The 19,320-nt window shown below is 53.0% G+C and overlaps 4 protein-coding genes across 4 annotated transcripts; 3 read left to right on the forward strand and 1 right to left on the reverse strand.

Annotated features, from left to right (window-relative positions):
- Window positions 1-8,841: 8,841 nt before the first annotated feature.
- Window positions 8,842-11,562, forward strand: NCS54_00417600 (Hypothetical protein; the record flags this gene model as incomplete). The annotated part of the gene is made up of 5 exons (XM_053149723.1): window positions 8,842-8,878; window positions 9,128-9,248; window positions 9,301-9,341; window positions 9,399-9,831; window positions 9,879-11,562. 5 exons carry the CDS (start codon window positions 8,842-8,844, stop codon window positions 11,560-11,562), a joined length of 2,316 nt encoding a protein of 771 aa, XP_053005698.1.
- A 1,797-nt stretch (window positions 11,563-13,359) lies between these two features.
- Window positions 13,360-13,737, forward strand: NCS54_00417700 (Hypothetical protein; the record flags this gene model as incomplete). Its single annotated transcript, XM_053149724.1, has 3 exons — window positions 13,360-13,440; window positions 13,496-13,617; window positions 13,671-13,737. The coding sequence occupies 3 exons, from the start codon at window positions 13,360-13,362 to the stop codon at window positions 13,735-13,737; spliced, it is 270 nt and encodes an 89-aa protein (XP_053005699.1).
- A 439-nt stretch (window positions 13,738-14,176) lies between these two features.
- On the reverse strand, window positions 14,177-14,722 carry NCS54_00417800 (Hypothetical protein; the record flags this gene model as incomplete). Its single annotated transcript, XM_053149725.1, has 1 exon — window positions 14,177-14,722. One exon carries the CDS (start codon window positions 14,720-14,722, stop codon window positions 14,177-14,179), a length of 546 nt encoding a protein of 181 aa, XP_053005700.1.
- A 513-nt stretch (window positions 14,723-15,235) lies between these two features.
- Window positions 15,236-17,227, forward strand: NCS54_00417900 (Hypothetical protein; the record flags this gene model as incomplete). The annotated part of the gene is made up of 5 exons (XM_053149726.1): window positions 15,236-15,461; window positions 16,001-16,411; window positions 16,461-16,821; window positions 16,871-17,128; window positions 17,179-17,227. 5 exons carry the CDS (start codon window positions 15,236-15,238, stop codon window positions 17,225-17,227), a joined length of 1,305 nt encoding a protein of 434 aa, XP_053005701.1.
- Window positions 17,228-19,320: the final 2,093 nt, after the last annotated feature.

Genomic DNA, 19,320 nt, shown 5'->3' on the forward strand with positions numbered 1-19,320 from the left:
GGGAAGGAATTCATCCAATGCTGCATTTCTAGCGGCCACGGAAAGGGTATATGAGAGTCTCTATTCCAGCACAGGCGCTCAAGGACTGGTGAAGACAGGCAACGGGAACTTCAGTAAAAAGGGGGTAGCATTAGTTAGGGTTAACAGCCTACCAGGAGCAGGTAAAGGATTCAGAACGTCTCTTTCGACTACCAATTCCTCCAAATGAAGTGCTTGAAGTTTCTTGCAGAGTGTATTTGACAGGAGCGGGGGTCAACGATTCTAGCACATGTGGTCCTCAATTATCATATCACTTCCATGTCTCTAATTAGAGTTGAGTGGGTATTATGCGCTGTCCATGCTATCCCTGTGGCAGTTAATGATTCAGGGAACAGCACAAATTACCTGGTTCCAAACACGAGCGACTCGTAGTATATCACTCGAGAATGCGATTCCAGGACGCCAGTCATGTCGTGTAAATGCCAGGCGCCGGCATGTTTCATCAGGACATCCGTTTGACCATAAAGATAGGTTATGGATATGCCGGTAGCGGGATAAGCACTCGTGGCTTGAACGTTGTTGTTGTTGTAACACGACGGCAAGGAGTGGGCGGCCTTATCTAGTCCAGACAGTTACAGCAAGGTTTCTTAGCACTTGGTATTCCTATCTGCTGTCAGAGTTGTTTCCAGTAAGTTCATAGCCTAGTCATGTTCCACATGTCCAAAGCCTGTTCAGTTGCAACTTTTATCTTTGGTTCAGTAACTGCGCTTCTCAGAGTTGCCCCCCTTTTCTTCCACAGATGCTGAAGCCAGACACTTGGTGTCAGGACGACACGAATGAGATGAATAGGTGTAAAAGACAGAAACCTCCTTGGTACAGTCAAAAGTGTTCTTGTCTTGTCACCTGCCGTCTGGTGTATACATTCCCTGTGACTCTATCATGCTTGCGCAGTCAACGCCGTTGCGTGACAGTCGATATATTTCAGGCACAGGGACAACCAAATATCACAATGCCTACCCCACTCCCTTCACCTTTGTTGGTCTCATCATCTATCCTTGAAGAGCTTAAATCTTCTGCGTTTGAGGCCCTTCTCTGCATGTGCCTAAATATCAGGCCCTTCAGCTCTGGCAACAAGACCTATTGCATACGCCGGGGACGTGCATGACACTCGTCGACAGTGCGTCAACAACTTCTTTCTTTCCCCAGAAAAATAAATTATCAAGATATACATACCTCTCATTTTCCCTCCGTCTTGGTGTCTACCAATTTCTCTCGACTTTGTTGGTTGGTTGGGAGAGTCTAGTTTCGACTGCCTTCCACACTTGAATAAGACCACACAGCTCAGTGACAACTCTATGAAGCAATGCTTAGGACGAGTTAGCCCGCTGTTGTTGTTTATTTTTGGTAGTTTATTATGCAATTTTCAATCGCGTGTCTCTGCAGTTATTGCTCCAGCTTGTCCTACCACGTGTTCCAGCCACCTGTAGGTAGCCACTCAACGCGGTAAGGGTCCATCACATTCAAGCCATGCAGGCCATTGTCTCGCCTTCATGTCCGTTCCCGTATTTCCTCCTCTTTTATCTACCCCATTCGTCCTTGGAGATATCCACGGCCCGGGACGCTGCAGCACACGCCTCGGGTACGCCCTTAACCGCTTGACACATGGTGGAACACACGGTTGCGTAACATTCAACCTTCCGAGACTTGTATGACGAGGGCGCTCGGGTGACTGTTTCTGGCGAAATTTGCATCTGTCTGGTTACTTTGCAGTTCGCTTCCGGCGCATTGTGTTCCAGGCTTTGGGATGTAGCGATTTTCAGCTCGAGCAGTCGAACTACAACAGCCAACAACCTCTTGGGCTCATCACATGCCTCCTTTGTGATGCTTTTTGGTTGACAGTTGCATGTTATCTCTCCATTCCGCTCAGGGGAAGCATAATCTCTATCTGGCCTAAGTTTGCTCATTTAGGGATCCCCTGTGAACATCTGGCCTTGCTCTGCTAACATGGCTCATTTGCTGGCAATTTCCAACCTCGCAGCACTCGGTGACAATCACAAGGCGAGATGTCTGATATCTTGACTAAACAGTGAGCTCACCAACTACAGCAACACCCATCCAATCCTTCGAAATTCAGAATACCATAGCGCTCATGAAGCTGATGAACTATACAATGCGCTCTAATCCAATAGCTAAAGTCCATGTCCTATAGTAGATTCTAGGGTAAGCAATACCTAGGTAGCCAGCAAATCAAGGAAAACCCCCACGTTGGCTGGCTACCCTGCACTCACAGACCGGGGAAGATGGAGCGACATTGGTGTCTCAGTGCCATGGATGGAATGGCAGATTTGCGCACTCTAACGCCAGTGACATCAGAGGCAGACGAGCTTGACGACCAAATGCTGCCCAAGTGTCGATCTTGCACATCCAATTTCGTCCAAGAGGCCGTCCAAGCCAACTGGCCATCCCCATGCTGCAGCATGCCAATAGTCAAATGCAGCATGGACATGCGAACCCAGGTCAGAACACATCAGCAACCGTCAAGCCCTCTATGATAGGATCGTGGAGAAGTCAGAACATGCAAGTTTCTGGAAATCCCATGGCTGACCCGCCGATAGCGTCGACGATCCCCCTGGGGTGTCAAATTTAGCACATGCTCCATGATTCTTGGCTACGTGCTGGAGACTTGAATGTCAGTGGGCGATGCTAGATGGGCCATTCTCAAGGTAACGTCGACCAGGGCCGTTTGATTACCGCGCGGCGGGCCAGCCAGGGCATGGGATAATCGGGCGCCGCTCAGCCATGGCTCCCGAAGACAACAGCAGGAGACGCAGGACAGTACGTAGGCCAAAAGATAGACCACCGTCCGGAGTAAACCTCCCGGACATTCAACTTGATTGAGCCATTTCGACAACAGAAGAAGCGCTTGCCGATGCTGGGGAAATGGGGGGATGAGACCGCATGAATCTAGTTTGGGATGCTGTGAGGAGCTTCATGTCCACAGAATTTCCCACGTCTGATGTGTGCCCGCGGCAGCAGGCCGTGTCCTGAGCGAGATCTCCTTACTCTTGCTCTTGGCTATTATCTTGGCTTTTCTCTTGGCTCCGGTATCCACCGTCTATCGACTCCAGCCAACAGCGTATGTAGAGCTATATGGACACAGGAGCCTGAGCCGACAATGGGATCGACGGGTTGGCTGTGCTTCGGTAGCTGCGGGAAAGGATTTGTCAGGGAACTCATTTGCAAGCTCCATATATATTTGAGATGTGATGACCAACGGCAGATGCTCCACGAACAGGGACCTGCAGACACCATATTTTTAGACTCGGCGAGAGAGCGAGAACGAGTGTCCGGTAGTGACACTGATTCACACACGCACACAGCCGGCGAAAAGGGAGAGTTTTTCATTTCCCCAAGACGGATAAGGCCGGTCAAGGGTGAACCTGGAGATAGGCAGTTGCCAACACAGACCTGCTGCACCTCCGCCATTCCCAACGGCGCGCCCCGGTTCTGCGGCCTGTGAGCCTTCTTCGTGCAGTGCAGGCAGTTGATAGTGTCTGCAGCTGGGTCCGGCTGCCGGCAAGCAGGTTTCGCTGGGTACAGTAACACCGGCAGATCGTCGATGAAGTCCGATGAACAAGACTTGACCAGCGGGGCCAGGACGAATCAAGCTGGCACTAAGATAGCTAGCTCGAACGGCCTCTCCCGGGGCATGGAGCGACGGCCTCGTTTAGGCTCAGCGTCGGTCCTCTGGCTGATGAAGACGGACTGGCCTTCGTGGCGCCCGTTGCTAAAACGCCCTGCTTGCTCCGTCCTGACCCCTGCCCCTGGACTGGGAACCAAACTCGTCCCATCTCCATCTCGGCGTCAGGCCAGAGGCTCGACTCCAAGAAAAAAGCACTGGTCTTGTTCGACATTACGTCATCGACAGTATTGTCGCATCGAGATTTGCACCGGAGCTTCCGGCGTGCCTGTCTTCCACCGGGCCCTGGTTTACGCTGTGGCGACGCTCAAGCGATGGTTGAAAGACGCCGCGGGACTTGGACGTGGTTTTGCGCACATGGCGGCACAGCAGTAAATGGCAAAAGGAATTCTTGTCCACTTTTTCACCGTCGTCAACTCGACGACCTGCCTGCCTGCAGGTGGGTGTGGGTAAACGCTGCAAGGTACAACGTGAGAAAACAGGGCAAGGGTTCTCGGGTCCACGATCGATCTGCTCTGTTGTCAGTGACTGATAAGTGAATGACCTATGGCCCCCCTCCCAACCCAACACCAGCTCGAAGCGATGAAAAGACCGATAAGACCTAGTCCTCCAGGGGACGGGATGGCAGGACTTGGCACTGCGGGAGGGTCAGTTTACCCCTGACAGCCCCTGGAAACGAAGCCACGGCGGCGGGGAATCCGCGTATTTTGAGCGTGGTCTTACGAATCGGAATCGCTGGAACACGCCCTTTCGTACCTGGTAGTTCGAGGACCTGGGCTCCCTCTTCCTCCATTCGACGCTCTGGACTGGAAGCAACTCTAATATGAGGAGAACGTGTGGGCTCTGGTGGTCTCTCTGTGGGGACGGACTTCGGACTCATTGATCAAGCCCACCGACAGCGAGGAATTCCAGTAAGGATAAGGATACTTTGAGGGGAGCCCAAGAGCCGGGAGGGCAGGCCAGATAGGGGATTCTATTGTTAGTAGGTGTCCCGCTTACAAACCACAGGGACGTGAGTTGAGCTTGTGGTCTGCCAGGAACAAACGCAGTTGAATAGCCATGCCCTTGTGTTTGAATGACGTTGGTAAGAATGTGGATTTGAAACCTAGAGACCAAGCTCGGCCAACAAACATGCTTAGCATTGAGCCAACTGCAATTGAGTTTAAAAAAAATGTGTAACACACAAGACACATGCTTGAAGAGGTGCTGGAGGCGTAGGTCTGTGATGCCATGTGATACCATGGACCCTGCAACACAACCAATATCTGGGCTTCAGTCTTGTCACTGTTCACCCGGGCCAACATGGTGATGTACACCTTTGAGCAAGGATGGCTCTGGGAAAACTGAGATGGAGGATTCAAGATGGGAATTGTCTTTCGAGAAAGGAGATGATGGCATTCCTTCCAGACCGTCGACCTGGTCAAGGAATGTCTGTTGAAACAGACACACTGTTGAAGGGGGTATGTCTTGCGGCTTCTGAATGACAGGCACTAGGTGATCGGCGAATCGCATACGTGCCAGGCGTTTGTGTGTTGAAGCCAACGCAGGCATGGCTGGTCCCTCTTGAGTGATGAGGCGTCGTGGCTTGCTCCGACTTGTTTCGAGTTTCAACACCAGACATGTGCTCTCCCGTATCAACGACCTTGATGAGGATGGCTTCACGGACGGGCAAAGGTAAGGCATGAGTGGGAGTCTCACGTTGCCTGACCGGCCTCCTTTTTCAGCATGGTCGTACGCGGCCTCTGAGGCGCAGACCTGCACCTGCACGGGCAAGTACCTGACAGGATACCTCGGGCAGCTTTATTCCCCGTCTGGAGGAGGGTCTGCGTCGCGTCGGGAGAGGGAGAATCCTTCCGTTTATCCACTGTACCACTGCGTCTTGTCCCTCGCTGCGAGGCAAGCGGTGCGGGACAGTGGGTTGGTGTGCTGTGCAATGCTCCACGGCAAGGTTGGGTCCATTCTTTACACGAGGCATGGCTGGAGCTTGGGCCCTCTCGGCAGGGTTGCAGTGCAGCTTGGTACGGGTGGGATTTGGTTCTTGGTGGTGGTCGTCCCGACTTTTGGAGGAAAGGCCGTGTGTCTTAATACGACGCTCTAATCACCGGGGTATTCAAAGTATGACGAATGTCGAGTGATGGCATGTCAAGAGCCGGGTCTCCCGAGAAAAGGATTCGTCCATTGCTGGCAGCGAGTTTGAACGCTGCGGCACACCGCAACACATGAGTTGTTGTTTGTTGTTGTTGGTCGGGCAGTGGATATTTTGTTTCAATGCACGTCAGCCATCGGTCGACCCAGAGGTAGAAGAATGGCAATATATGCCAGCCAATCCACATATAGAGCGTGTACGATATCGGGGCAGGAGGATTCAACGGGTTTCGGTGCCTGGCCTAGATGCTGGTTAGGGGCCAACTAACTTGATCAGGTACCTGTCCCAGTGCGTAATGCGTGCCTGCGTCAGCAGTACCTGTGCCGTACACACGGAGTGTGAGGGCGGGGTGATGCCGGTAGGGATGCTGATAGGGATGTGGTGGACGGCGGATGAAGATGGGGATGAGGATGCCATGCCAGTGCGGATGATGTCGCCGGACACTTTGGATGGATGGATGGACGGCAATCAATCAGGGTCCCGTCTAACGCGCTGGCAACTTTCGCTTCTGGGGTTGACTTCGTATTCATTAGCATGCGCCCAAGTCCCTTGGGTTCTCCCTTGGGTCGCCAAATTTTCTCCCTCTCCCTCGCTCGTTTTCGTGCTCGAAGTGCTCTCGTTTGTTTCTCCATGTGTTTGCTCCGACACTGATTGCGCGCTGCTGCAAGTCGCCGTCAGTCAAGACTCTTTCTCGTTTGTGCCTCTTTGATCGAGTGTTGGTTGAGGAAGAGAAAGGGGCAGAGCAGATCCTCTAAAAGACGAAACAAAACATCAAAGCGACGACCCGGATAGGGAAAGAAGATCGAAGGAAGGAACGATCGATTACGACCAACGAACTTACGCCGACCACAACCTCCAACCAACCTACCTACCTACGACCATTTATTTTTATTTTTAATAATTCCCTGACTTTGGGACCCTCCTGGAATTGTTCGATTAATCTCGGTATCCGGTCGGGCGCCTCTCTTTGACGAACGAACATCCAAGAAGGGAATATTGGCTTCTTCTTTTTTTTTGTTGGACATCCTGGGTGTTTGCTACCTACCTGCGCACCCGTTGATGCTGCTTCTTGTTTGGACAGCAACAGAAGGAAGTTTCTTCTCAGCTCTCGACGCTTGGCCATCAGCTTGCTTTTCAGCTCAATTGTCGTTCCCAGCTGAAGTCACGCATCTCATCTCGCGTGCCTCCTCGTGGCATTCCCGTCCTTCTCCATCCTCAACTCCGGCCACTCCGCACCGACCCTCACTAGCTCCAGCTCGCAAAATCTCGAAACAAAGGCCTCCCGTCATCGTCAGCATTCGTCACTACGACCCCACTGGCTTGCTCACTCTTGAATTCGGGAGAATTCTATCGGGATAGAGGAGAGGAAAATTAAGGAACAAGTGGGTGAGTTGAAGAGCCAAAAACTCTGTTTTCTTTGCCTTTGCACTCCCCTCCACGCTCAGATCATGAGCCTTGCATCTGCTACACCAGTCTCATTACGCCTCGACAGTCAGTATCAACGCAGTGACAATCCCTTTTCTTGATCCTCCCTTGAGAAGCCACACCCTTCATCAACTCCCCTATCCCAATCCCCCATCCTCGCTTTGGCATTCTTTCCTTGGAATCGGCAAGTACGGGGATAGCATTTCCGGGGTCGCATTCCCCTGGTCACCCACACCCACACTCACACACACACGCCGTCATCCAATTTGAGCCTGCCCACCACTTGGAGCTCATGATATCGTCGCCGTTGTCCTTCAACCGACACTCGGGCTGAGCCACTCCCGCAAATCGCACATCCCGCTGGGAACCCCCCTTGTCTTCTTTTCCCTGTTGCCCGCTGCCTCCTGCTCGATACTTGTTGCTGGCCCCTTGCAAGCTTGGCCCCCTTGGTACTTGGCCGACTATCTTTCTTCTTTCCCACACCTCTCTTGCTCCCTCTCAATATTGCCTGCCTCTCCAAGGCATCTTGGCCTCCCCCCGGTCTCTAGAGAGATTGCGATGCCTAGTACTTGTCTCGCCAAGTACAGGACAGTCAAGGAGGTACTCCCGTAGACATTACACTACACTGCACGAAGTGCTTGAGTTTTTCTCTCGGCGGCACCTTACCCCTGCTGCCCCAATTCAAGTCCAGACCCAATCAATCACAGGCCATATCCATCTTTTGCACCCACGACACGCACGCACCGCCCAAGCCAAGACCGAGAGGACCCTCTCTTTCATCAACCCGACGCTGATTAACCTAAAGAAAACACAGGGATCCATTTCCAGCTCGTCCGGGGCCTGTCGCCTACGATTGCAAAGGGAAAATCGCTTCCCAACGGCCACTCCCACGCCCAGAGTCCGAGTCCGCGCAACGTGTTCCGCGCCCGCTGTCTGTCGCCATTTCCAGCCTCGATCAATCTCCAATTCTTGTCCCAGCTTCGCTCAGCTCAGCCCACACTCGCTCCTCCTATCTCGTCCTACGAACCCCAGACAGTCTCCCACGCCCCCCCGTTGGTCACCATCCATCTCAGCTCTCGTCCCACCGGTCACACTCACTATTGACTGGTTGTCTGTCGACTTCTCGTTGCTTCAACACCACCTATCGCTGTCGACGCTCACGACCCCGGTACGCCATCCTGCCGCCGCCACGATTTCTGGCCCTGTCGCTCGCTGATCCCACCACTGTCACCTCCGCCGCCATCTTTCGTCCGTTCTCCGTGGTCGCGACGCCTCACTGGCCTCGTCCCAACCCGAAAGGCGATAGCTTCCTTGACACGATCCGCTACATGCACGACTGAGCCTGCTCCATCGTCCTGGACCCCCGTCCTGCCGTTGTCTTCTCCATTGCGGCTCGCAATAAACGATAATCTGCCTCCACTGGGCCTGTCCTTGTCCAGCCATCCCCAGGGAGGCGCCCCCATCCCTTCCGACCTCGTTGCGCTGTGGTACCCATCACGCCCCGAGGCTACGGGTCCGTCATCAGAGACCGCCCGCTACACCCTCAAACCAGACCAGCCCGCTATTCCACATTAGGTCCCCGTCGGACACCATGGCGCCTGTATCGCCCCGGCTCAGGATTCTATCAGGTTTGTCGTCCTCTCTCTCCTGCAATTCTTCCTCCATACCTAGGCCTAGCTCCCGGTGACTGGGCGCGTCATTACAACCCACCTGGCCCCTCCCATCTATTCACATTAGACAACCTCTATCAACTTCAATCTTCACTTCTACTCACCCAATCTTTCAACCTCACGCCAACCGCCTGGACGGTTGCTCGCGCAGCGTTCCACCTACGCTTCTCAACATGGCAGACAACGAGCTAATGAGAATCTGTGTAGTGGGAGGCAACCCTGTCTCGGCCTTCCTATCATGGCGACTACAAGCTACCAACGCGTGCGATGTGACGCTCGTTTGGAAGTCTGGGTACGAACATGTGGCACAGTACGGCATATCGTTCAAGTAAGTGAATCAAGTCCTCCCTCGGACGAATTAATCACTGACCAGTTCTTAGGTCACCGACATTCGGCAATGAACGATTCAAGCCCCGGCATGGTACGTTGCCCACGACCACATTTTGCGCCAGCAAAAGCTAATTATCTCCAATTGCAGTTGTCCGAAACCCCGAAGACGCCGCCAGTGCCCGCGAAGGCCCCTTCGACTACGTTGTTCTCTGTGTCAAGGCATTGCCGGATGTCTATGACCTCGCCTCCGTAATCGATTCTGTCGTCACCCCCCAGCACACTTGTATTCTCGTCAACACTACCCACACGCTGGGAGTCGAAGCTGCCCTTGAGGAGCGATTTCCCACCAATGTCGTCCTGTCACTCGTTTCTGGTGCCGAGCTTACACAGCTTGGCCAGAGCGAGTTTGAACACAAAGGACCTACAGATATCTGGATTGGACCTGCCAGCCAGAATAAAAACATCCCCCAGTCTATCCAGGAGGATATGGCACAGGCTTTGGCGGTGACCCTTAGCTCTGGCCAGGTGGAATGCAAGGTGTCCCCGAACATACGCCAACAACAATATGAGAGGGTGATGGGGTATGTCTTACACACTTTGGCTCGAACTCGACTAACCAGCTCTCCAGGCCCATTGCTTTCCATCCTATTAGTGTCATTTTCGAAACTCCCAACCATGCCGCTCTTCTCGAGAAGGTTGGCGTCAGGGACATGGTGTCTGAAGTTCTTGATGAGCTACTTCGATTGGCCGCTGCTAATGGATGCAAATTCGACGCTGATTTCAAGCAAAAGACAATTGACGAGATGACCAAGGCCTCGGGAGAGAGTATCATGTGGCAGGACTACGTCGCCAGGAGGCCGATGGAAATCGAGACCTATCTAGGATCACCCGTCAAGCTCGCTCGCGACAACAAGGTCTCCATTCCCAGAATCGAAACCCTTTACGCCATCCTCCATAACCTAAATGCTGTCAACCGCAACAGACCTAAACCGGGCGATCCGAATGCCAACATCATGCCACCAAGCTCTCCGACCGCACCGCAACTGCCTCGAATGCCATCGCAGAACAGCCATCGCCCCATGATGAACGGTATGCCCAACGGAAACGGTATGCCACCTCGCCAACCCAGGCCACGGAACTCGTCCAATCTCAGCCAGGCTGGTATGCGTCGTGGACCACCTCCAATGAATGGTGGGCCACCCAATGGTTATCCCCGACCGCCGCCTTCTATGAATGGTGGAGGCTCTCGCCAACCATCGAGGAGAGGATCTCTTGAGGAAAACAGCCTAGAGGAATTCTCACACCTTGTATTATATGACGACATCCCTGAAGGCTCTGAGCCTTCCGTGGCCGGTGATAACTCAGATATTGCTTTGCGAGAGCGGGAGCTGGCCCTACGACAGCGAGAACTTGCCATTCGAGAGCAAGAGATGCGAATGCGACGTGGACCTCCTGGGCCGCCCGGCCCCCCTGGAGGACCTGGAGGACCTGGTCCCCGCCGTGGTCCTCATCCTATGCGCAACAGCAAGCAGGTGTTTGACGATGATGATGACGACGACGACGACTACTTTGATCCGACCGCAAACCCGGCGCCTCCACTGATTGACCCAGATAATTTCGACATGATGAGCGTGACTTCGAGAAAGAACCGAAAGGCCCCTGAGCAGAACCCTGCGCAGTTCCGCCGCAACCCCGATAACCTACCACCACCTACGCGAGGAGGGCGATTCAGACCCAGTTTCGGCCGCAACCGCACCAGCCAGGTTGGGCATACTCATGCTCCAATGACGACTGAGAACATTCTGGAGGATCCTCTCTTGAGTTGCTCTTCGAATCGCTACGGAGCTGTGGACCGTGGTGCCATGAGTGCAGGTTCTCGGGCCAACTCTCTTACGGCTGCAAGGCTTGATGACCTTCAGTATGGCCCTGGCCCCGGTGGACCTCCTGGCATGAACGGCGCCTACCCTCGGCGGGCCAGTCAGTCTCCTGGAAACCCCTACAGTCCATCGATGCGCGGCGGTAGCCGACGAGGATCTCCCCCGAATGGTTATGGCCCAGGCATGAACGGGCGACCATCACCACCTGATGGTGTTCGCCAGCCCGTTCCCCGACACCCTCCGGGCCAAGGCAACGCAGTAGCACCACAGCAAGTTGAACAACATATTGGGGTGAGCGCCCTCCCTCAAACTAAACCTAGGAATGTTCGCAGTCTGACGGGTAGTGCGAGCGCCAGCGCGGGCAGTGGTGAATCCGAGTCAGCAAACAGCAGCCAGGGCAGTCTGCCTCCGCGCCCCCCGATTGGAGTGCGATAAGCTGTACTTGAAGGGCCGTGGTCCTTAACCTTTATCCTGGCCCCGACGAAACGACAGCACAGCCGACCTCGGAAACAGAATCGAGCCATGTCCGAAACATGGGAGTTGCGGCATCTTAAGTTTTCTCCCACCCTCAAAAGCCTCGCTTCTAAGAGGAATTTGCATGTATCCCGCTGTTGTTGGGGCTGCCTTTGAAGTTTCTTACCTGTATTACATACGCCTTTCTGGCTTCCTACTCACACGACACGCACCCCGACAAGGACGACACTTTTTTTTTTGTTTTTATTATACGCCTCAGATCCATCGAAAACACGCGACGACACGACAAAAGTCAAGGTCACTTTGGACTATTCTCGGAAGATCAACGTCTTCATAATTAGCTCCGGTTCCGGCACAACCCGTACATACACATTGAAACGATCAAACAGAAGGAACCCATTTTGGTAATATTGCATTGGGATCGGACTTGATGTTCTGTGCTTTTTAGCATATAATCGACTATCGGCCCTCAGCCCCTGAGCGGCGTTTCACTCCTCCACTTGAGCCAATGCATGTGCATGGTCTCGGTGTGTCACGACCCTGGACTCAGGATACTACTGGCGGAACGTCATTGGAACCGGGGGGACGAGCGGTCAGGCTTCCAGGATTAGGGGTGGATGGGGAGGCTTAAAGGCGCTGCATAACCTGGACAAGTCTTTGCTTTCTTCTCACTGGAGTTCCCTCCCATATGCTTGCAGGCATGATGAAGAACTCAGACTGGCGTCGCAAGCAGGGAGGGACTATGACAGGCATTGTTTTTCTCACTGGGGGCACACAAGCACATTAGACTAAGGACGGTTGTTTCTTTTCTGGTTACTCTGTTGATCGCGAGTTGTTTGTTTGTTTGTTTGTGGAGAAATGAAAGGGAAAGCCTAGGAGTGGGATCCTTTGGGAAACACACATAGACACGAATGGTTATAAAAGAGAAGATGGCGATGAATCGAGTTTGAAGGGTTTCCTCATGAGTGATGGCTACAAAGTAGCAAGGACAGTGGAGTGATTGGTGGTATATGATCTGGCTGGATGTGAAGGACGTGGTATTGGGGACGAGCGTTGAGCCTTGACAACGAATTGGGAGAAGTGTAAATGCTGAGTGCAAAAGTAAAGTAATTATTAAAAAGGCATAATACTTGAGTCTATTCAGAATCAACTTTGATATTGATAAAAGATCAGACGCAGACAAAGCTGCCAATGATTAAGGCGCCAACTGTGCGTAACGGAGTCAGGACGGTCTTGAACCGTACAGACAAAAGAGGCCCAACATTCATTCATTTACTACAAGTTATTAATCAACATGAGATGCATAAGTTTTTGAGGAAAAGGGGTGGATAGACAATGAAGATAGATGCAGCCCTTGATGCATTCCATCCAAGTAAGCGAGCAAGTGATTGTTGATACGTCCAAGTCGGGAAGGTGCACGGACCAACCAAGCAGAACCCCAGGTTCAACCACCACTCTCGGTCTATCCTGACTTCTCATCACAACAAGCACCCAGAATAAGAACGACGACTATATCGGGGGTTTTTATCCGTCTCTACTTCGTGGCAAACATACAATCTTGATTTCTTGCTTTTCCCTACGTTCGGGTCGTCGCAAAACCCCTCCAAACTCCAAGCTTCCTGCGTTGGCGTTCTTTATCATCAACTTCATTGCTGGCTGCCTGAGCGCCGGAACTTGGGCCACAGGACAAAGACTTGGCACAACGACCGAGAACTTGCAGTTAAAGAGGTTCATTTATAGGTCAGAGGAAACTCGATCATGGCTACGCGAAACGTGAGCGGGTCGCAGGTGCGGCAGAGCATGGCGACCAGCGGAAGCGCGCTCAAGTCGAGACAACTCGTAGGTCTTTGGCCATAGCAGTGACTTCCTCCGCTAACATTCCCGTGACAAACAGGCACAGCTCAACTCGCAACTCGCCCAACTTTCGGCCAACCTCTCCGATACAGAGAACCTACTACGCATGACCAGTGTGCAGGCGGAGGCGATGAGGGGGTTGGGCAGCTGGCATGGCGGGCTGTAAGTGTTGATCGCCCCAAACCTGTGTTCAAGTCAATGGCTTACGATGATAGGTTCATGGCGGCGAGCAAGGTGCTGGGAGAAGAAAGCGTCAAAGAGGCTGGCCAGCCAGGGAAGTGATGGATCACTGGTATCCATGGAGATGTTACGTGACAACGGGTTAAGACAAAGAAACAAGTATTGTGGCTTAAGCCATGTTCTATTACGGCGACTTATTATCATCGCCGGATCTATGTTGGCGAATCACTTCGGGCATTTATCAGACATGTGCTTGTGATGGGGTCCGCCGCTTCGCATTCAAGACATTGGCCTTGTTCGTAGCATTCAGCTTCAGGCTCCAAGGCTTGGCTTCAAGGGCGAGCACAGCCAGCCCTACACCATCTCCCATGTGATTTTCCAAAGATGATCCTTTGTTGTATGGCATCCGGGGGTTCTGGTGTTAAGACCGACTTGAGTGTGGTTCTCATGGCTCGCCAATTCCGCGGCTCTGACGATCTTCGCATATTATCGTAGCCGACGGGAGATTGGTATCAAGTTATCCAAACTTTTGTTTCTTGTTTCATGGCCCTGGTGTCGTTCCTGGGGTGGGCTCTTGAGTCTTTGTCTCGTCGCAAACATCCTCCATGGGCTCATCGGGCTTCGGTCCTCGCAAGGTCTTCCTCTTCTGCCTTGGCGCACTGACGGGGTACCTCTTGACGTTTCCACACGTCTTGCATCGTATCGTAAGAACATCTGCCCAGGGTTTCCTCCCGCCCTTGCTGGCATTCTCCACGGTTGAGGTGCAGGTCTCCCCTTCAACCTGGAGAGTGTCGCAGAATTTGCAGATGGTCTGCTTCATGGCTGGGCTTTGTCGAATCTGGGCCTTCAAAGAAACGGCCCGTAAGCTGGAGGCGATATGCCGAGACATATTCTGCGTGGCCCTTTGTTCGTTGGCTGTTGGTGCTGGAGCACTGTGCTCATGACCTGAGGGTGAGGATTTTGATGCAGCATCTTGTCCAGGTTGGCGATTTTGACTGGCGAGGTATGAGGCCGCTTGGTAAAGATAGGAGGCTCTGGAATAGATGATGCGGTTCTGGACGCCTTTCGGCTCCTTGGCCTTGGCCATTAATTCCAAGTCTTTGTCAGGATTTGTATGTGATTTCTAAGTTCAGTCTGCAAAGACTCATCTCGAAGATTCATCAAGGATTCTCGCCCGTCCGTGCCAAAAACACCAACTTGGCACTGTTCCCGTCGCTGACGGCTGCCTCGCGTCACGTGCGCGCCGCGGTGCACGGGCCTGTTTGTCAAGAGGGCGATCGAGCGGGCCCTCCTGCCTGCTTTCTGGCGTCTCCCTCCTCAGCCTCAAACAAAGAAAGCCTTTCAAGTTCATCCTTGAACGACAACTGGGGCTCCCTCTTCATCTCCCACCTCTCTCTCTCTCTTTCAATCCATCACTCTCCTCTGTTTCCCTCATCTTGTGGCACGTTCGCGCCGCATCTTCGACTCTTTCCCCGGCGACGCGACCCCCTTGTGGAGAGCATCGCGTTCTGCACGTCAGCGCAACCTCGCTGCAAAAGGACAGCTTTCGCGGCAGCTTCGCATTCGACAATCTAACCCGCGCTCAACACCAACCGCCATCATGTCTCACGAGGAAGATCTCATCGACTACTCCGATGAGGAGATCGGCGGCAACGAGACCGCCGCCACCACCTCGAACGGCAAGAAGGGCGAGCTCGCCGCCGGCAACAATGTCGACAAGAAGGGCAGCTACGTCGGTATTCACTCGACCGGTTTCCGCGACTTCCTGCTCAAGGCCGAGCTCCTCCGCGCCATTGCCGACTGCGGTTTCGAACATCCATCGGAGGGTTAGTCCTGATATTCTAATACCCTAAGTCATCAAATCCCCTCCCTTCAAGCGTCCGTCCATCTCGCAAGCAAGCAAGAAGAAATGGCCATTTTCTCCTACAAATCGTCGTCGTCGTTGTCGGAGGCGGTTCAGCAGGGACCTGAGATGGTCCAAGTATCCGGGCGGAAGCAGACCACGGGTGAGACGTGGTTCTCCGCAAAACACAACCCGCCTGTCGCAACGTATCGCGTGAAAGCGGATATGGCGCAGGAGGTTGACGCGAACGGATCATTCTGGTTGAAATAATGGACGAAACGAGGAACACTTTGATCAGCACACCAGAACTCTTGGCGCTCCATGCCCATGGGTCTTGCGCAGCTGTTCGACCTGGGAATCTTCGGTTGTGGCATCATCATTTCGCCTTGATGAACCACCAATCTCAATGGAGACTGCGAGATTTGGCAATGGCTAAGCTGCGACGATGGACGGACTTCCTGACATTGCACCCGTCGTTCGTTGCTTCTTAGAAACCCGCTCTAACATCGGTTCGATCGACAGTCCAACAAACTTGTATCCCTCAGGCTCTTCTCGGCGGTGACATCATCTGCCAAGCCAAGTCCGGTCTGGGAAAGACGGCCGTCTTTGTCCTCGCGACCCTTCAGCAGGTCGAGCCTGTGAACGGAGAGGTCTCGGTCGTTGTCATGTGCCACACCCGTGAGCTGGCCTACCAGATTCGGGACGAGTACAACCGCTTCAGCAAGTACATGCCTGACATCAAGACTGGTGTGTTCTATGGCGGTATCCCCATCAAGACGGATGTCGAGACCTTGAAGAACAAGGAGACTTGCCCTCACATTATTGTCGGCACTCCTGGTCGTCTTAAGGCCCTTGTCCGTGACAAGGCTCTGCGCCTTGGCAGCGTCCGCATTTTCGTTCTCGATGAGTGCGACAAGATGCTTGACCAGCCTGGTGAGTACTACTTCTCAGTGCGCAATGCAACACGACACTAATTTAGTAGACATGCGTACCGATGTTCAGGATGTGTTCCGCGCCACTCCTCAGCAGAAGCAGGTCATGATGTTCTCCGCTACTCTGTCCGAGGAGGTCAAGCCCATCTGCCGAAAGTTCATGCAGAACCCTACCGAGCACTACGTCGACGAGGACACCAAGCTCACCCTCCACGGTCTCCAGCAGTACTACATCAAGCTGGAGGAGAAGGAGAAGAACCGCAAGCTCAACGAGCTCCTGGATGATCTGCAGTTCAACCAGGTCATCATTTTCGTCCGCAGCACCGTCCGTGCTACCGAGCTTGACAAGCTACTCCGGGAATGCAACTTCCCTTCGATCGCTGTTCACTCGGGTGTCAGCCAGGAGGAACGGTAAGTCGTCATCGCATATTCATGGAGGCCGTTTTCTAATAGCACACAGTATCCGTCGCTACAAGGAATTCAAGGAGTTCAAGAAGAGAATCTGCGTTGCTACTGACGTCTTCGGCCGAGGTATTGATATTGAGCGTATCAACCTCGCCATCAACTACGATCTTTCAAACGACGCCAGCTCGTACCTTCACCGAGTCGGTCGTGCCGGCCGTTTCGGTACCAAGGGTCTGGCCATCTCTTTCGTCAGCACCGATCAGGACCAGGAGGTGCTGAAGGAGATTGAGAAGCGATTCGAGGTCGCCCTTCCGTAAGTTTTGTTGCTTCCTGTCTGTGATACTGGATACTAACATAGAGTAGTGAATTCCCCAAGGAGGGTGTTGATGCCAGCACTTACATGGCTTCCTAGAGTACCGCATCGCCTGGTGTTTAGAGTGGATCGTACCACAACAGGGGTCAACTTCTCTCGCTGCCGCGGACGCAATGGTGAGGAAACCAGGAGAATGGTATCAAACAAGACATTTTTGGCGGCGAAGGGGAAAAGTTGCAAACGGTTCCGGCTTTTATTTGGTCAATTGTAATTGAGTATGTAACTATTGAATGGATTTTGCAAAACCCTCAGTGCAGACTGGTCTCTTGATTGTGTCGTGTCCGAGAACCCCGGTTCCAACCCAGTCCAGTTCAGCTCAGTCCGGCGTATGGTGCACTCGGCCCAGAAGATGGGGTTCGGTGAAGTTCTTCATGACAAAACGCTCAACCTGTCACACCTTGTGACTCGTTTACCATGCCTCGTTGAACGGTTGAGGTCGGTACAATGACACGATTGTGATTCCTCCGACATTAGTCACGCCGTGGTCAAAGGAGATGATGTGGAAAAAGATATGAAGAATTGGCTTGGTCACCCGAGTATGGGTCATTCTTACCGGCAGTGTCATGTTCGGTTCAAAACCTGGAGATGGTGACTGGTTGAAACAGAAATGGCAGTTTCATTGTATGAGCCGGACGTGTTACCTTGGTGATCTCCCCTCCCTCGTCAGTTGAGGATAGTAATATGTGACTCTACGAAGTGTGGCAAGCAGGGCTCATGATGATGAGCGTTGTTGTAGTGACGGTGAGTTTTGAGACTACAGACTAGATGTCAGTCATAAGATGGTCTCGCGAGGGGTAGCAACAGTCGTCAATATTTGTTCTGCATTGGATGATGATGTGTTTGCGGAAGAAGTAGGCGGCAGGCTGCCTTGTGGTGTTGGACCTGTGTTGATGTGCCCGTGGTACGGGTTGCCATCCAGATCCTTTTCCATGCATGCTAAAGCCGCGTTGTTTGCGAGTGGTTTATGGGACAGTTGCGTGAGCTTCCAAGTCGTGTAACAATAATATGTCTTCTACTCTGCTTCTCTACGTAACACAATAAACTTACGACTGAGTCACAATGGGAATAGAGACAGCAAAACAACAGGAACATGGTCTACGAAAATAGCCTCTCAGCTTCAACCTCTCCTCGGTCAGACGTCTCTATCATGCAGCATACTAGTCGCAAAAGCCAGCCTGGCCTCTTTTCCAAGGTTCATGGTCATTGACAACAACAACAACAACAACAACAACAACAACAACTCGGTGAGCAAGCCCGCCTTGTCGCCTTATCGTTTTGCCCCGCCATGGCCCCTCAAAGGTTCACCACGTCTCAAGAGGGGCAGAAGGCTGTCACCGCAGATCAGCACTCAGGTTTACCTGGTTGGGCTATATCTTCCTTGAGGGGGGAATATGCATGAGTGGATGAGGAACGCCAGCAGATGTCGGGGCATTTACTTGGAAATGTCATTTGGGGGCGGTCTTTCTGTCGATAGGATCTGGAGGATTCCAGCAACCTCTAGGTTTCAGACGCCTTCTTGACGCCTTCTCGAAGGCTGCCTGATAGGAACGGTCAAAGTCTCTCTTGTGATGCGCGACCCAGGGCTGCCTTGCGTTTGATGGTTGCATCGAGCGGCGCGTGGATATTGGATGACCATGATGATGGGCTTTAACGCGCCTCGTGCTGTCAGGGAATGACGACAAGGGCCATGCCTGCGCACGGTGTGCCCTGGACGACTAGGCAGCCACGTTCTGTGCTTTTTTGTAAATCTGACGGTGAGGCCGGGGTCGTCGGGTCGGTCACATCCAACCATCCATCCAGGTTCGAATTTAATAGAACAGGAACAAGGAATGGGACTTTGGGCGCATATTCCTGTTCCGGCGGGACCGCGGAAGAGGATTCGTCTGAGATAAGCCCTTTGGATTCAAGAATTCAGCTGCTGCTGCTTGAACCTCTATTCGTGTCAGCTAGACATTCAGAGCTCGGTGGGCGTCAGCCCAGCCTCGAGCATCGCGTAATCTCGACCGCCTCTCATGAGATCCATATGGAAACTTCCGTGCCCGGGCGGGGCTCCGAAGAAGCCGGGGGTCGGAATGTGGGGGCCATGGGGGAGAGCACGCGGCACGGCAGGACCAAACTCGTCTCCGATGCTG

Source organism: Fusarium falciforme, chromosome 3 (assembly GCF_026873545.1).
Source record: "Fusarium falciforme chromosome 3, complete sequence".
Lineage (NCBI taxonomy): Eukaryota > Fungi > Ascomycota > Sordariomycetes > Hypocreales > Nectriaceae > Fusarium > Fusarium falciforme.